The 17,639-nt window shown below is 53.4% G+C and overlaps 1 protein-coding gene across 1 annotated transcript in view; it reads right to left on the reverse strand.

Annotated features, from left to right (window-relative positions):
* Positions 1–16,963, reverse strand: part of LOC137315103 (deleted in malignant brain tumors 1 protein-like) — a 44,018-nt gene extending 27,055 nt beyond the window's left edge. The window contains exons 1-4 of the mRNA XM_067980027.1: positions 16,870–16,963; positions 16,724–16,753; positions 16,293–16,607; positions 14,604–14,815 (exon numbers count right to left, since the gene is read on the reverse strand). Coding sequence (XP_067836128.1) covers positions 14,604–14,815; positions 16,293–16,607; positions 16,724–16,753; positions 16,870–16,963 — 651 coding nt within the window. The remainder of the gene's footprint in view (positions 1–14,603; positions 14,816–16,292; positions 16,608–16,723; positions 16,754–16,869) is intronic.
* Between the last annotated feature and the right edge of the window lie 676 nt (positions 16,964–17,639).

The following is a 17,639-nucleotide window of genomic DNA, read 5'->3' on the forward strand; positions in this document are numbered from 1 at the left end:
ACGGGGAGTGAGGGGGAGAGTGGGATTAGACTGGGTGGGATATTAAAGGGTACGGGGAGTGAGGGGGAGAGTGGGATTAGACTGGGTGGGATATTAAAGGGTACGGGGAGTGAGGGGGAGAGTGGGATTAGACTGGGTGGGATATTAAAGGGTACGGGGAGTGAGGGGGAGAGTGGGATTAGACTGGGTGGGATATTAAAGGGTACAGGGAGTGAGGGGAGAGTGGGATTTGACTGGGTGGGATATTAAAGGGTACGGGGAGTGAGGGGGAGAGTGGGATTAGACTGGGTGGGATATTAAAGGGTACGGGGAGTGAGGGGGAGTGGGATTAGACTGGGTGGGATATTAAAGGGTACGGGGAGTGAGGGGAGAGTGGGATTAGACTGGGTGGGATATTAAAGGGTACGGGGAGTGAGGGGAGAGTGGGATTAGACTGGGTGGGATATTAAAGGGTACGGGGAGTGAGGGGGAGTGGGATTAGACTGGGTGGGATATTAAAGGGTACGGGGAGTGAGGGGAGAGTGGGATTAGACTGGGTGGGATATTAAAGGGTACGGGGAGTGAGGGGAGAGTGGGATTAGACTGGGTGGGATATTAAAGGGAACGGGGAGTGAGGGAGAGTGGGATTAGACTGAGTGGGATATTAAAGTGTACGGGGAGTGAGGGGAGAGTGGGATTAGACTGGGTGGGATATTAAAGGGTATGTGGAGTGAGGGGAGAGTGGGATTAGACTGGGTGGGATATTAAAGGGTATGTGGAGTGAGGGGGAGAGTGGGATTAGGCTGGGTGGGATATTAAAGGGTATGGGGAGTGAGGGGGAGAGTGGGATTAGACTGGGTGGGATATTAAAGGGTACGGGGAGTGAGGGGAGAGTGGGATTAGACTGGGTGGGATATTAAAGGGTACGGGGAGTGAGGGGGAGAGTGGGATTCGACTGGGTGGGATATTAAAGGGTATGGGGAGTGAGGGGAGAGTGGGATTAGACTGGGTGGGATATTAAAGGGTACGGGGAGTGAGGGGGAGAGTGGGATTAGACTGGGTGGGATATTAAAGGGTACGGGGAGTGAGGGGGAGAGTGGGATTAGACAGGGTGGGATATTAAAGGGTACGGGGAGTGAGGGGGAGAGTGGGATTAGACTGGGTGGGATATTAAAGGGTACAGGGAGTGAGGGGAGAGTGGGATTAGACTGGGTGGGATATTAAAGGGTACGGGGAGTGAGGGGAGAGTGGGATTAGACTGGGTGGGATATTAAAGGGTACGGGGAGTGAGGGAGAGAGTGGGATTAGACTGGGTGGGATATTAAAGGGTACGGGGAGTGAGGGGAGAGTGGGATTAGACTGGGTGGGATATTAAAGGGTACGGGGAGTGAGGGGGAGAGTGGGATTAGACTGGGTGGGATATTAAAGGGTACGGGGAGTGAGGGGGAGAGTGGGATTAGACTGGGTGGGATATTAAAGGGTATGGGGAGTGAGGGGGAGAGTGGGATTAGACTGGGTGGGATATTAAAGGGTACGGGGAGTGAGGGGGAGAGTGGGATTAGACTGGGTGGGATATTAAAGGGTACGGGGAGTGAGGGGAGAGTGGGATTAGACTGGGTGGGATATTAAAGGGTATGGGGAGTGAGGGGGAGAGTGGGATTAGACTGGGTGGGATATTAAAGGGTATGGGGAGTGAGGGGGAGAGTGGGATTAGACTGGGTGGGATATTAAAGGGTACGGGGAGTGAGGGGAGAGTGGGATTAGACTGGGTGGGATATTAAAGGGTACGGGGAGTGAGGGGAGAGTGGGATTAGACTGGGTGGGATATTAAAGGGTACGGGGAGTGAGGGGGAGAGTGGGATTAGACTGGGTGGGATATTAAAGGGTACGGGGAGTGAGGGGGAGAGTGGGATTAGACTGGGTGGGATATTAAAGGGTACGGGGAGTGAGGGGGAGAGTGGGATTAGACTGGGTGGGATATTAAAGGGTACGGGGAGTGAGGGGGAGAGTGGGATTAGACTGGGTGGGATATTAAAGGGTACGGGGAGTGAGGGGGAGAGTGGGATTAGACTGGGTGGGATATTAAAGGGTACGGGGAGTGAGGGGGAGAGTGGGATTAGACTGGGTGGGATATTAAAGGGTACGGGGAGTGAGGGGGAGAGTGGGATTAGACTGGGTGGGATATTAAAGGGTACGGGGAGTGAGGGGGAGTGTGGGATTAGACTGGGTGGGATATTAAAGGGTACGGGGAGTGAGGGAGAGAGTGGGATTAGACTGGGTGGGATATTAAAGGGTACGGGGAGTGAGGGGAGAGTGGGATTAGACTGGGTGGGATATTAAAGGGTATGGGGAGTGAGGGGGAGAGTGGGATTTGACTGGGTGGGATATTAAAGGGTACAGGGAGTGAGGGGGAGAGTGGGATTAGACTGGGTGGGATATTAAAGGGTACGGGGAGTGAGGGGGAGAGTGGGATTAGACTGGGTGGGATATTAAAGGGTACGGGGAGTGAGGGGGAGAGTGGGATTAGACTGGGTGGGATATTAAAGGATACGGGGAGTGAGGGGGAGAGTGGGATTAGACTGGGTGGGATATTAAAGGGTACGGGGAGTGAGGGGGAGAGTGGGATTAGACTGGGTGGGATATTAAAGGGTACGGGGAGTGAGGGGAGAGTGGGATTAGACTGGGTGGGATATTAAAGGGTACGGGGAGTGAGGGGGAGAGTGGGATTAGACTGGGTGGGATATTAAAGGGTACGGGGAGTGAGGGGGAGAGTGGGATTAGACTGGGTGGGATATTAAAGGGCACAGGGAGTGAGGGGGAGAGTGGGATTAGACTGGGTGGGATATTAAAGGGTACGGGGAGTGAGGGGGAGAGTGGGATTAGACTGGGTGGGATATTAAAGGGTACGGGGAGTGAGGGGAGAGTGGGATTAGACTGGGTGGGATATTAAAGGGTACGGGGAGTGAGGGGGAGAGTGGGATTAGACTGGGTGGGATATTAAAGGGTACGGGGAGTGAGGGGGAGAGTGGGATTAGACTGGGTGGGATATTAAAGGGTACGGGGAGTGAGGGGAGAGTGGGATTAGACTGGGTGGGATATTAAAGGGTACGGGGAGTGAGGGGGAGAGTGGGATTAGACTGGGTGGGATATTAAAGGGGACGGGGAGTGAGGGGGAGAGTGGGATTCGACTGGGTGGGATATTAAAGGGTACGGGGAGTGAGGGGGAGAGTGGGATTCGACTGGGTGGGATATTAAAGGGTACGGGGAGTGAGGGGGAGAGTGGGATTAGACTGGGTGGGATATTAAAGGGTGTGGGGAGTGAGGGGAGAGTGGGATTAGACTGGGTGGGATATTAAAGGGGACGGGGAGTGAGGGGGAGAGTGGGATTAGACTGGGTGGGATATTAAAGGGTACGGGGAGTGAGGGGGAGAGTGGGATTCGACTGGGTGGGATATTAAAGGGTACGGGGAGTGAGGGGGAGAGTGGGATTAGACTGGGTGGGATATTAAAGGGTACGGGGAGTGAGGGGAGAGTGGGATTAGACTGGGTGGGATATTAAAGGGTACGGGGAGTGAGGGGGAGAGTGGGATTAGACTGGGTGGGATATTAAAGGGTATGTGGAGTGAGGGGGAGAGTGGGATTAGGCTGGGTGGGATATTAAAGGGTACGGGGAGTGAGGGGAGAGTGGGATTAGACTGAGTGGGATATTAAAGGGTACTGGGAGTGAGGGGAGAGTGGGATTAGACTGAGTGGGATATTAAAGTGTACGGGGAGTGAGGGGAGAGTGGGATTAGACTGAGTGGGATATTAAAGGGTACGGGGAGTGAGGGGGAGAGTGGGATTAGACTGGGGGGGATATTAAAGGGTGTGGGGAGTGAGGGGAGAGTGGGATTAGACTGGGTGGGATATTAAAGGGTGAGGGGAGTGAGGGGGAGAGTGGGATTAGACTGGGTGGGATATTAAAGGGTGAGGGGAGTGAGGGGGAGAGTGGGATTAGACTGGGTGGGATATTAAAGGGTGAGGGGAGTGAGGGGGAGAGTGGGATTAGACTGGGTGGGATATTAAAGGGTATGGGGAGTGAGGGGGAGAGTGGGATTAGACTGGGTGGGATATTAAAGGGTGTGGGGAGTGAGGGGAGAGTGGGATTAGACTGGATGGGATATTAAAGGGTACGGGGAGTGAGGGGAGAGTGGGATTAGACTGGGTGGGATATTAAAGGGTACGGGGAGTGAGGGGAGAGTGGGATTAGACTGAGTGGGATATTAAAGGGTACGGGGAGTGAGGGGAGAGTGGGATTAGACTGAGTGGGATATTAAAGGGTACGGGGAGTGAGGGGAGAGTGGGATTAGACTGGGTGGGATATTAAAGGGTACGGGGAGTGAGGGGAGAGTGGGATTAGACTGGGTGGGATATTAAAGGGTACGGGGAGTGAGGGAGAGAGTGGGATTAGACTGGGTGGGATATTAAAGGGTACGGGGAGTGAGGGGGAGTGTGGGATTAGACTGGGTGGGATATTAAAGGGTACGGGGAGTGAGGGGAGAGTGGGATTAGACTGAGTGGGATATTAAAGGGTACGGGGAATGAGGGGGAGAGTGGGATTAGACTGGGTGGGATATTAAAGGGTACGGGGAGTGAGGGGGAGAGTGGGATTAGACTGAGTGGGATATTAAAGGGTACGGGGAGTGAGGGGGAGAGTGGGATGATACTGGGTGGGATATTAAAGGGAACGGTGAGTGAGCAGGAGAGTGGGATTAGACTGGGTGGGATATTAAAGGGTACGGGGAGTGAGGGGGAGAGTGCGATTAGACTGGGTGGGATATTAAAGGGTACGGGGAGTGAGGGGGAGAGTGGGATTAGACTGGGTGGGATATTAAAGGGTACGGGGAGTGAGGGGGAGAGTGGGATTAGACTGGGTGGGATATTAAAGGGTACGGGGAGTGAGGGGGAGAGTGGGATTAGACTGGGTGGGATATTAAAGGGTATGGGGAGTGAGGGGAGAGTGGGATTAGACTGAGTGGGATATTAAAGGGTACGGGGAGTGAGGGGGAGAGTGGGATTAGACTGGGTGGGATATTAAAGGGTACGGGGAGTGAGGGGGAGAGTGGGATTAGACTGGGTGGGATATTAAAGGGTACGGGGAGTGAGGGGGAGAGTGGGATTAGACTGGGTGGGATATTAAAGGGTACGGGGAGTGAGGGGGAGAGTGGGATTAGACCGAGTGGGATATTAAAGGGTACGGGGAGTGAGGGGAGAGTGGGATTAGACTGGGTGGGATATTAAAGGGTACGGGGAGTGAGGGGGAGAGTGGGATTAGACTGGGTGGGATATTAAAGGGGACGGGGAGCGAGGGGGAGAGTGGGATGAGACTGGGTGGGATATTAAAGGGTATGGGGAGTGAGGGGAGAGTGGGATTAGACTGGGTGGGATATTAAAGGGTACGGGGAGTGAGGGGGAGAGTGGGATTAGACTGGGTGGGATATTAAAGGGTACGGGGAGTGAGGGGGAGAGTGGGATTAGACTGGGTGTGATATTAAAGGGAACGGGGAGTGAGGGGGAGTGTGGGATTAGACTGGGTGGGATATTAAAGGGTACGGGGAGTGAGGGGAGAGTGGGATTAGACTGAGTGGGATATTAAAGGGTACGGGGAGTGAGGGGAGAGTGGGATTAGACTGGGTGGGATATTAAAGGGTACGGGGAGTGAGGGGGAGAGTGGGATTAGACTGGGTGGGATATTAAAGGGTACGGGGAGTGAGGGGGAGAGTGGGATTAGACTGAGTGGGATATTAAAGGGTATGGGGAGTGAGGGGGAGAGTGGGATTAGACTGGGTGGGATATTAAAGGGTACGGGGAGTGAGGGGGAGAGTGGGATTAGACTGGGTGGGATATTAAAGGGTAGGGGGAGTGAGGGGGAGAGTGGGATTAGACTGGGTGGGATATTAAAGGGTACGGGGAGTGAGGGGGAGAGTGGGATTAGACTGAGTGGGATATTAAAGGGTACGGGGAGTGAGGGGAGAGTGGGATTAGACTGAGTGGGATATTAAAGGGTACGGGGAGTGAGGGGAGAGTGGGATTCGCCTGGGTGGGATATTAAAGGGTACGGGGAGTGAGGGGAGAGTGGGATTAGACTGGGTGGGATATTAAAGGGTGTGGGGAGTGAGGGGAGAGTGGGATTAGACTGGGTGGGATATTAAAGGGTACGGGGAGTGAGGGGGAGAGTGGGATTAGACTGGGTGGGATATTAAAGGGTATGAGGAGTGAGGGGGAGAGTGGGATTAGACTGGGTGGGATATTAAAGGGTACGGGGAGTGAGGGGGAGAGTGGGATTAGACTGGGTGGGATATTAAAGGGTACGGGGAGTGAGGAGAGAGTGGGATTAGACTGGGTGGGATATTAAAGGGTACGGGGAGTGAGGGGGAGAGTGGGATTAGACTGGGTGGGATATTAAAGGATATGGGGAGTGAGGTGGAGAGTGGGATTAGACTGGGTGGGATATTAAAGGATATGGGGAGTGAGGGGAGAGTGGGATTAGACTGGGTGGGATATTAAAGGGTACGGGGAGTGAGGAGAGAGTGGGATTAGACTGGGTGGGATATTAAAGGGTACGGGGAGTGAGGGGGAGAGTGGGATTAGACTGGGTGGGATATTAAAGGGTACGGGGAGTGAGGGGAGAGTGGGATTAGACTGGGTGGGATATTAAAGGGTACGGGGAGTGAGGGGGAGAGTGGGATTAGACTGGGTGGGATATTAAAGGGTACGGGGAGTGAGGGGGAGAGTGGGATTAGACTGGGTGGGATATTAAAGGGTACGGGGAGTGAGGGGGAGAGTGGGATTAGACTGGGTGGGATATTAAAGGGTACGGGGAGTGAGGGGGAGAGTGGGATTAGACTGGGTGGGATATTAAAGGGTACGGGGAGTGAGGGGAGAGAGGGATTAGACTGGGTGGGATATTAAAGGGTACGGGGAGTGAGGGGAGAGTGGGATTAGACTGGGTGGGATATTAAAGGGTACGGGGAGTGAGGGGGAGAGTGGGATTAGACTGGGTGGGATATTAAAGGGTACGGGGAGTGAGGGGGAGAGTGGGATTAGACTGGGTGGGATATTTAAGGGTACGGGGAGTGAGGGCGAGAGTGGGATTAGACTGGGTGGGATATTAAAGGGTACGGGGAGTGAGGGGGAGAGTGGGATTAGACTGGGTGGGATATTAAAGGGTACGGGGAGTGAGGGGAGAGTGGGATTAGACTGGGTGGGATATTAAAGGGTACGGGGAGTGAGGGGGAGAGTGGGATTAGAATGGGTGGGATATTAAGGGGTACGGGGAGTGATGGGGAGATTGGGATTAGACTGGGTGGGATATTAAAGGGTACGGGGAGTGAGGGGGAGAGTGGGATTAGACTGAGTGGGATATTAAAGGGTACGGGGAGTGAGAGGAGAGTGGGATTAGCCTAGGTGGGATATTAAAGGGTACGGGGAGTGAGGGGAGAGTGGGATTAGACTGGGTGGGATATTAAAGGGTACGGGGAGTGAGGGGAGAGTGGGATTAGACTGGGTGGGATATTAAAGGGTACGGGGAGTGAGGGGGAGAGTGGGATTAGAATGGGTGGGATATTAAGGGGTACGGGGAGTGAGGGAGAGTGGGATTAGACTGGGTGGGATATTAAAGGATATGGGGAGTGAGGGGGAGAGTGGGATTAGACTGGGTGGGATATTAAAGGGTACGGGGAGTGAGGGGGAGAGTGGGATTACACCGAGTGGGATATTAAAGGGTACGGGGAGTGAGGGGAGAGTGGGATTAGACTGAGTGGGATATTAAAGGGTACGGGGAGTGAGGGGAGAGTGGGATTAGACTGGGTGGGATATTAAAGGGTACGGGGAGTGAGGGGGAGAGTGGGATTAGACTGGGTGGGATATTAAAGGGAACGGGGAGTGAGGGGGAGAGTGGGATTAGACTGGGTGGGATATTAAAGGGTACGGGGAGTGAGGGGAGAGTGGGATTAGACTGGGTGGGATATTAAAGGGTACGGGGAGTGAGGGGGAGAGTGGGATTAGACTGGGTGGGATATTAAAGGGTACGGGGAGTGAGGGGGAGAGTGGGATTAGACTGGGTGGGATATTAAAGGGTACGGGGAGTGAGGGGGAGAGTGGGATTAGACTGGGTGGGATATTAAAGGGTACGGGGAGTGAGGGGGAGAGTGGGATTAGACTGGGTGGGATATTAAAGGGTACGGGGAGTGAGGGGAGAGTGGGATTTGACTGGGTGGGATATTAAAGGGTACGGGGATTGAGGGGGAGAGTGGGATTAGACTGGGTGGGATATTAAAGGGTACGGGGAGTGAGGGGGAGAGTGGGATTAGACTGGGTGGGATATTAAAGGGTACGGGGAGTGAGGGGGAGAGTGGGATTAGACTGGGTGGGATATTAAAGGGTACGGGGAGTGAGGGGGAGAGTGGGATTAGACTGGGTGGGATATTAAAGGGTACGGGGAGTGAGGGGGAGAGTGGGATTAGACTGGGTGGGATATTAAAGGGTGTGGGGAGTGAGGGGAGAGTGGGATTAGACTGGGTGGGATATTAAAGGGTACGGGGAGTGAGGGGAGAGTGGGATTAGACTGGGTGGGATATTAAAGGGTACGGGGAGTGAGGGGGAGAGTGGGATTAGACTGGGTGGGATATTAAAGGGTACGGGGAGTGAGGGGGAGAGTGGGATTAGACTGGGTGGGATATTAAAGGGTACGGGGAGTGAGGGGGAGAGTGGGATTAGACTGGGTGGGATATTAAAGGGTACGGGGAGTGAGGGGGAGAGTGGGATTAGACTGGGTGGGATATTAAAGGGTACGGGGAGTGAGGGGGAGAGTGGGATTAGACTGGGTGGGATATTAAAGGGTACGGGGAGTGAGGGGGAGAGTGGGATTAGACTGGGTGGGATATTAAAGGGTACGGGGAGTGAGGGGAGAGTGGGATTAGACTGGGTGGGATATTAAAGGGTACGGGGAGTGAGGGGGAGAGTGGGATTAGACTGGGTGGGATATTAAAGGGTACGGGGAGTGAGGGAGAGAGTGGGATTAGACTGGGTGGGATATGAAAGGGTATGGGGAGTGAGGGGGAGAGTGGGATTAGACTGGGTGGGATATTAAAGGGTACGGGGAGTGAGGGAGAGAGTGGGATTAGACTGGGTGGGATATTAAAGGGTATGGGGAGTGAGGGGGAGAGTGGGATTAGACTGGGTGGGATATTAAAGGGTACGGGGAGTGAGGGGAGAGTGGGATTAGACTGAGTGGGATATTAAAGGGTACGGGGAGTGAGGGGAGAGTGGGATTAGACTGGGTGGGATATTAAAGGGTACGGGGAGTGAAGGGGAGAGTGGGATTAGACTGGGTGGGATATTAAAAGGTACGGGGAGTGAGGGGGAGAGTGGGATTAGACTGGGTGGGATATTAAAGGGTAGGGGGAGTGAGGGGAGAATGGGATTGGACTGGGTGGGATATTAAAGGGTATGGGAGTGATGGGGATAGTGGGATTCGACTGGGTGGGATATTAAAGGGTACGGGGAGTGAGGGGAGAGTGGGATTAGACTGGGTGGGATATTAAAGGGTACAGGGAGTGAGCGGGAGAGTGGGATTAGACTGGGTGGGATATTAAAGGGTACGGGGAGTGAGGGGGAGAGTGGGATTAGACTGGGTGGGATATGAAAGGGTACGGGGAGTGAGGGGGAGAGTGGGATTAGACTGGGTGGGATATTAAAGGGTACGGGGAGTGAGGGGGAGAGTGGGATTAGACTGGGTGGGATATTAAAGGGTACGGGGAGTGAGGGGGAGAGTGGGATTAGACTGGGTGGGATATTAAAGGGAACGGGGAGTGAGGGGAGAGTGGGATTTGACTGGGTGGGATATTAAAGGGTACGGGGTGTGAGGGGGAGAGTGGGATTAGACTGGGTGGGATATTAAAGGGTACGGGGAGTGAGGGGAGAGTGGGATTAGACTGGGTGGGATATTAAAGGGTACGGGGAGTGAGGGGGAGAGTGGGATTAGACTGGGTGGGATATTAAAGGGTACGGGGAGTGAGGGGAGAGTGGGATTAGACTGGGTGGGATATTAAAGGGTACGGGGAGTGAGGGGGAGAGTGGGATTAGACTGGGTGGGATATTAAAGGGTACGGGGAGTGAGGGGAGAGTGGGATTAGACTGGGTGGGATATTAAAGGGTACGGGGAGTGAGGGGGAGAGTGGGATTAGACTGGGTGGGATATTAAAGGGTACGGGGAGTGAGGGGGAGAGTGGGATTAGACTGGGTGGGATATTAAAGGGTACGGGGAGTGAGGGGAGAGTGGGATTAGACTGGGTGGGATATTAAAGGGTACGGGGAGTGAGGGGAGAGTGGGATTAGACTGAGTGGGATATTAAAGGGTACGGGGAGTGAGGGGAGAGTTGGATTAGACTGGGTGGGATATTAAAGGGTACGGGGAGTGAGGGGAGAGTGGGATTAGACTGGGTGGGATATTAAAGGGTACGGGGAGTGAGGGGGAGAGTGGGATTAGACTGGGTGGGATATTAAAGGGTACGGGGAGTGAGGGGGAGAGTGGGATTAGACTGGGTGGGATATTAAAGGGTACGGGGAGTGAGGGGAGAGTGGGATTAGACTGGGTGGGATATTAAAGGGTACGGGGAGTGAGGGGAGAGTGGGATTAGACTGAGTGGGATATTAAAGGGTACGGGGAGTGAGGGGGAGAGTGGGATTAGACTGGGTGGGATATTAAAGGGTACGGGGAGTGAGGGGGGAGAGTGGGATTAGACTGGGTGGGATATTAAAGGGTACGGGGAGTGAGGGGGAGAGTGGGATTAGACTGGGTGGGATATTAAAGGGTACGGGGAGTGAGGGGGGAGAGTGGGATTAGACTGGGTGGGATATTAAAGGGTACGGGGAGTGAGGGGGAGAGTGGGATTAGACTGGGTGGGATATTAAAGGGTACGGGGAGTGAGGGGGAGAGTGGGATTAGACTGGGTGGGATATTAAAGGGTACGGGGAGTGAGGGGGAGAGTGGGATTAGACTGGGTGGGATATTAATGGGTACGGGGAGTGAGGGGGAGAGTGGGATTAGACTGGGTGGGATATTAAAGGGTACGGGGAGTGAGGGGGAGAGTGGGATTAGACTGGGTGGGATATTAAAGGATATGGGGAGTGAGGGGAGAGTGGGATTAGACTGGGTGGGATATTAAAGGGTACGGGGAGTGAGGGGGAGAGTGGGATTAGACTGGGTGGGATATTAAAGGATATGGGGAGTGAGGGGAGAGTGGGATTAGACTGGGTGGGATATTAAAGGGTACGGGGAGTGAGGGGAGAGTGGGATTAGACTGGGTGGGATATTAAAGGATATGGGGAGTGAGGGGAGAGTGGGATTAGACTGGGTGGGATATTAAAGGGTACCGGGAGTGAGGGGAGAGTGGGATTAGACTGAGTGGGATATTAAAGGGTACGGGGAGTGAGGGGGAGAGTGGGATTAGACTGGGTGGGATATTAAAGGGTACGGGGAGTGAGGGGGAGAGTGGGATTAGACTGGGTGGGATATTAAAGGGTACGGGGAGTGAGGGGGAGAGTGGGATTAGACTGAGTGGGATATTAAAGGGTACAGGGAGTGAGGGGGAGAGTGGGATTAGACTGGGTGGGATATTAAAGGGTACGGGGAGTGAGGGGGAGAGTGGGATTAGACTGGGTGGGATATTAAAGGGTACGGGGAGTGAGGGGGAGAGTGGGATTAGACTGGGTGGGATATTAAAGGGTACGGGGAGTGAGGGGGAGAGTGGGATTAGACTGGGTGGGATATTAAAGGGTACAGGGAGCGAGGGGGAGAGTGGGATTAGACTGGGTGGGATATTAAAGGGTACGGGGAGTGAGGGGGAGAGTGGGATTAGACTGGGTGGGATATTAAAGGGGACGGGGAGTGAGGGGGAGAGTGGGATTAGACTGGGTGGGATATTAAAGGGTACGGGGAGTGAGGGGAGAGTGGGATTAGACTGGGTGGGATATTAAAGGGTACGGGGAGTGAGGGGGAGAGTGGGATTAGACTGGGTGGGATATTAAAGGGGACGGGGAGTGAGGGGGAGAGTGGGATTAGACTGGGTGGGATATTAAAGGGTACGGGGAGTGAGGGGAGAGTGGGATTAGACTGGGTGGGATATTAAAGGGTACGGGGAGTGAGGGGAGAGTGGGATTAGACTGGGTGGGATATTAAAGGGAACGGGGAGTGAGGGGGAGAGTGGGATTAGACTGGGTGGGATATTAAAGGGTACGGGGAGTGAGGGGAGAGTGGGATTGGACTGGGTGGGATATTAAAGGGGACGGGGAGTGAGGGGGAGAGTGGGATTAGACTGGGTGGGATATTAAAGGGTACAGGGAGCGAGGGGGAGAGTGGGATTAGACTGGGTGGGATATTAAAGGGTACGGGGAGTGAGGGGAGAGTGGGATTAGACTGGGTGTGATATTAAAGGGTACGGGGAGTGAGGGGAGAGTGGGATTAGACTGGGTGGGATATTAAAGGGTACGGGGAGTGAGGGGAGAGTGGGATTAGACTGGGTGGGATATTAAAGGGGACGGGGAGTGAGGGGGAGAGTGGGATTAGACTGGGTGGGATATTAAAGGGTACGGGGAGTGAGGGGGAGAGTGGGATTAGACTGGGTGGGATATTAAAGGGTACGGGGAGTGAGGGGGAGAGTGGGATTAGACTGGGTGGGATATTAAAGGGGACGGGGAGTGAGGGGGAGAGTGGGATTAGACTGGGTGGGATATTAAAGGGTACGGGGAGTGAGGGGGAGAGTGGGATTAGACTGGGTGGGATATTAAATTGTTGTTTGACAGTCGTACAGCACAGAAGGAGGCCATTCTGCCCATCGTGTCCGTGCCGTCTGAAAACAAGCCTCCAGCCTGATCCCACTTTCCAGCCCTTGGTCTGTGGCCCTGTAGTTTCCGGCTCTTCAGGTGCACATCCAGGTACTTTTTAAATGAGTTGAGGGTTTCTGCCTCTCCCACCCTCTCAGGCAGTGAGTTCCAGACCCCCATCTCCCTCTGGGTGTAAACATTTCTCCTCAGCTCCCCTCTAATCCTTCTCCCAATCACTTTAAATCTATGCCCCCTGGTCACTGACCCCTCTGATTAGGGAAATAGGTTATAGAATCATCGCACGGAAGGAGGCCATTCGTTCCATCGAGTCGTGCCAGCTCCATGCAAGAGCAATCCAGCTAGTCCCACTCCCCTGTCCTTTCCCTGGAGCCCTGCAAATTTTTTTCTTTCAAGTATTTATCCAGTTCCCTTTTGAAGGCCATGATTGAATCTGCCTCCACCACCCCCTCGGGCAGTGCATTCCAGATCCTAACCACTCGCTGTATAAAAAAGCTTTTCCTCATGTCACCTGCTCCACCATTCAATCAGATCCTGGCTGATCTTCAACCAACTCCACTTTCCCGCCCGATCCCCATATCCCTTCGATTCCCCTCGAGTCCAAAAATCTATCGATCTCAGCCTTGAATATACTCAACGACTGAGCATCCACAGCCCTCTGGGGTAGAGAATTCCAAAGATTCACAACCCTCTGAGTGAAGAAATTCCTCCTTATCTCAGTCTTGAATGTCCGACCCCTTATCCTGAGACTATGCCCCCTAGTTCTAGACTCTCCAGCCAGGGGAAACAGCCTCTCAGCATCTACCCTGTGAAGCCCCCTCAGAATCTGATATGTTTCAATGAGATCACCTCTCATTCTTCTAAACTCCAGAGAGTATCGGCCCATTCTACTCAATCTCTCCTCATCGGACAACCCTCTCATCCCAGGAATCAATCAGGTGAACCTTTGTTGCACCCCCTCTAAGGCAAGTATATCCTTCCTTAGATAAGGAGACCAAAACTGTACACAGTACTCCAGGTGAGGTCTCACCAAATCCCTGTACAATTGTAGTAAGACTTCCTCACTCTTGTACTCCAACCCCCTTGCAATAAAGGCCAACATACCATTTGCTTTCCTAATTACTTGCTGTACCTGCATGTTAACTTTCTGTGTTTCATGTACCAGGACACCCAAATCCCTCTGAACACCAACATTTAATAGTTTCTCACCATTTACAAAATATTCTGTTTTTCTGTTCTTCTGACCAAAGTGAATAACCTCACATTTCCCCACATTATACTCCATCTGCCACCTTCTTGCCCACTCACTTAACCTGTCCATATCCCTTTGTAGACTCTTTGTGTCCTCCTCACAGCTCACTTTCCCACCGAGCTTTGTATGGTCAGCAAACTTGGATACATTAAACTCGGTCCCTTCATCTCAGTCATTAATATATTGCAGATTCTTAATTTTAATATCTGTAAAGTGTCTCAGATATTGAGAAATGTTCAATGAAGTTATTACATTTATTCATGACTTCCTGACCTGCCCTAACCCTGTTTCCAGCGGGACGTGGGAGGGAGAAGAGGATGAGACCAAGAGGCCACACTCGATATGGACAGCCCAGCGATGAATTGGGGCCTGTGACGGGACTCTCACCTGAGCAGGTAACTCCAGCGTCCTGACTGTGTGTGCAGTTATTCACCCCCCATGGGTTGGCAGGGCACTGATCGAGGGCAGGCTCTGTCCCGTTACACCTCACATCATCCAACCAGATCTCCCCGCTCCCCTCTCCGAAATAGGCCGCTGTGGTTCCTGACAGGGCCGTCCCACAGTTCAACAGTCTGCAGACGACACCTGCTCCTTTTATGTCCCAGCCATTGTCGCAGACGGTCCCCCAGACGGAGTTACGATAGACCTCGACTCTCCCGGAGCACATGTTGTTCCCGTTCACCAGACGCACAGGCACTGGACCTGGAGTAGAGACGGGAACACGGTTAGACTGGTCTGGGATTACGGGGACTTTCACTGGGGTCATCGTCTGGACCTGGAATAGAGACGGGAACACGGTCAGACTGGTCTGGGATTACGGGGACTTTCACTGGGGTCATCGTCTGGACCTGGAATAGAGACGGGAACATGGTCAGACTGGTCTGGGATTACGGGGACTTTCACTGGGATCATCGTCTGGACCTGGAATAGAGACGGGAACACGGTCAGACTGGTCTGGGATTACGGGGACTTTCACTGGGGTCATCGTCTGGACCTGGAATAGAGACGGGAACACAGTTAAAACCACTGCCCCACACTCTCCCCATAGCCCTGTATCAATCCCCAAACCAATCCCACTGCCCCACTCTCTCCCCTTCACCCTGAATAAATCCGCAAACTAATCCCACTGCTCCACTCTCTCCCCATCACCCTGTATCAATCCCAAACTAATCCCACTGTCCCACTCTCTCCCCATAGTCCTGTATCAATCCCAAACTAATCCCACTGTCTCACTCTCCCCCCACAGTCCTGTATCAATCCCAAACTAATCCCACTGCCCCGCTCTCTCCCCATAGCCCTGTATCAATCCCAAACTAATCCCACTGCTCCACTCTCTCCCCATCGCCCTGTATCAATCCCAAACTAATCCCACTGTCTCACTCTCCCCCCACAGTCCTGTATCAATCCCAAACTAATCCCACTGCCCCACTCTCTCCCCATAGCCCTGTATCAATCCCAAACTAATCCCACTGCCCCACTCTCTCCCCATAGTCCTGTATCAATCCCCAAACTAATCCCACTGCCCCACTCTCTCCCCATAGTCCTGTATCAATCCCCAATCTAATCCCACTGTCCCACTCTCTCCCCATAGCCCTGTATCAATCCCAAACTAATCCCACTGCCCCACTCTCTCCCCATAGCCCTGTATCAATCCCAAACTAATCCCACTGCCCCACTCTCTCCCCATAGTCCTGTATCAATCCCAAACTAATCCCACTGCCCCACTCTCTCCCCATAGCCCTGTATCAATCCCCAAACTAATCCCACTGCCCCACACTCTCCCCATCGCCCTGTATCAATCCCCAAACTAATCCCACTGCCCCACTCTCTCCCCATAGTCCTGTATCAATCCCAAACTAATCCCACTGCCCCACTCTCTCCCCATAGCCCTGTATCAATCCCAAACTAATCCCACTGCCCCGCTCTCTCCCCATAGTCCTGGGGTTTGTTTGCAGGAATCTCTCTGATCACAGTGACACATTGTGAAAGAACCAATAGACACAAGGAGGAGGTAACTCCACTCACCTGAGCAGGTAACCCCACTCACCCGAACAGGTAACCCCACTCACCCGAACAGGTAACCCCACTCACCCGAACAGGTAACCCCACTCACCCGAGCAGGTAACTCCACTCACCTGAGCAGGTAACCCCACTCACCTGAGCAGGTAACTCCACTCACCTGAGCAGGTAACTCCAGCGTCCTGACTGTGTGTGCAGTTATTCACCCCCCATGGGTTGGCAGGGCACTGATCGAGGGCAGGCTCTGTCCCATTACACCTTACATCATCCAACCAGATGGGCCCAGTCCCCTCTCCATATTGGGCGCCTCTTGTTCCTGACAGGGCCGTCCCACAGTTCAACAGTCTGCAGACGACACTCGCTGCGTTTATATCCCAGCCATTGTCGCAGACGGTCCCCCAGACGGAGTTACGATAGACCTCAACTCTCCCGGAGCACATGTTGTTCCCGTTCACCAGACGCACGGGCACCGGACCTGGAATAGAGACGGGAACACGGTCAGACTGGTCTGGGATTACGGGGACTTTCACTGGGGTCATCGTCTGGACCTGGAATCGAGACGGGAACACGGTCAGACTGGTCTGGGATTACGGGGACTTTCACTGGGGTCATCGTCTGGACCTGGAATAGAGACAGGAACACGGTTAGACTGGTCTGGGATTACGGGGACTTTCACTGGGGTCATCGTCTGGACCTGGAATAGAGACAGGAACACGGTTAGACTGGTCTGGGATTACGGGGACTTTCACTGGGGTCATCGTCTGGACCTGGAATCGAGACGGGAACATGGTCAGACTGGTCTGGGATCACGGGGACTTTCACTGGGGTCATCGTCTGGACCGGGAAAAGAGACAGGAACACGGTTAGACTGGTCTGGGATTACGGGGACTTTCACTGGGGTCATCGTCTGGACCTGGAATAGAGACAGGAACACGGTTAGACTGGTCTGGGATTACGGGGACTTTCACTGGGGTCATCGTCTGGACCTGGAATAGAGACAGGAACACGGTTAGACTGGTCTGGGATTACGGGGACTTTCACTGGGGTCATCGTCTGGACCTGGAATAGAGACAGGAACACGGTTAGACTGGTCTGGGATTACGGGGACTTTCACTGGGGTCATCGTCTGGACCTGGAATAGAGACAGGAACACGGTTAGACTGGTCTGGGATTACGGGGACTTTCACTGGGGTCATCGTCTGGACCTGGAATAGAGACAGGAACACGGTTAGACTGGTCTGGGACTATCTACAGAAACACATGGTTCAGGGCAACTTCAATGTTGAGATAGCACTTAAAAAGGTTCCTGATGTGATCCTGGGTGAGTAAGATTCAGGCTGATGGAAATTGTCTACACAACGTCTACAGAGATAATACCAGAACTGAGAGGTTATAAACTATCAGGAGAGATTGAACAGACTGGGGCTCTTTTCTCTAGAAAAGAGAAGACTGAGGGGTGACCTGATCGAGGTCTTTAAGATTATGAAAGGGTTCGATGGGGTGGACG

Source organism: Heptranchias perlo, unplaced genomic scaffold, assembly GCF_035084215.1.
Source record: "Heptranchias perlo isolate sHepPer1 unplaced genomic scaffold, sHepPer1.hap1 HAP1_SCAFFOLD_534, whole genome shotgun sequence".
Lineage (NCBI taxonomy): Eukaryota > Metazoa > Chordata > Chondrichthyes > Hexanchiformes > Hexanchidae > Heptranchias > Heptranchias perlo.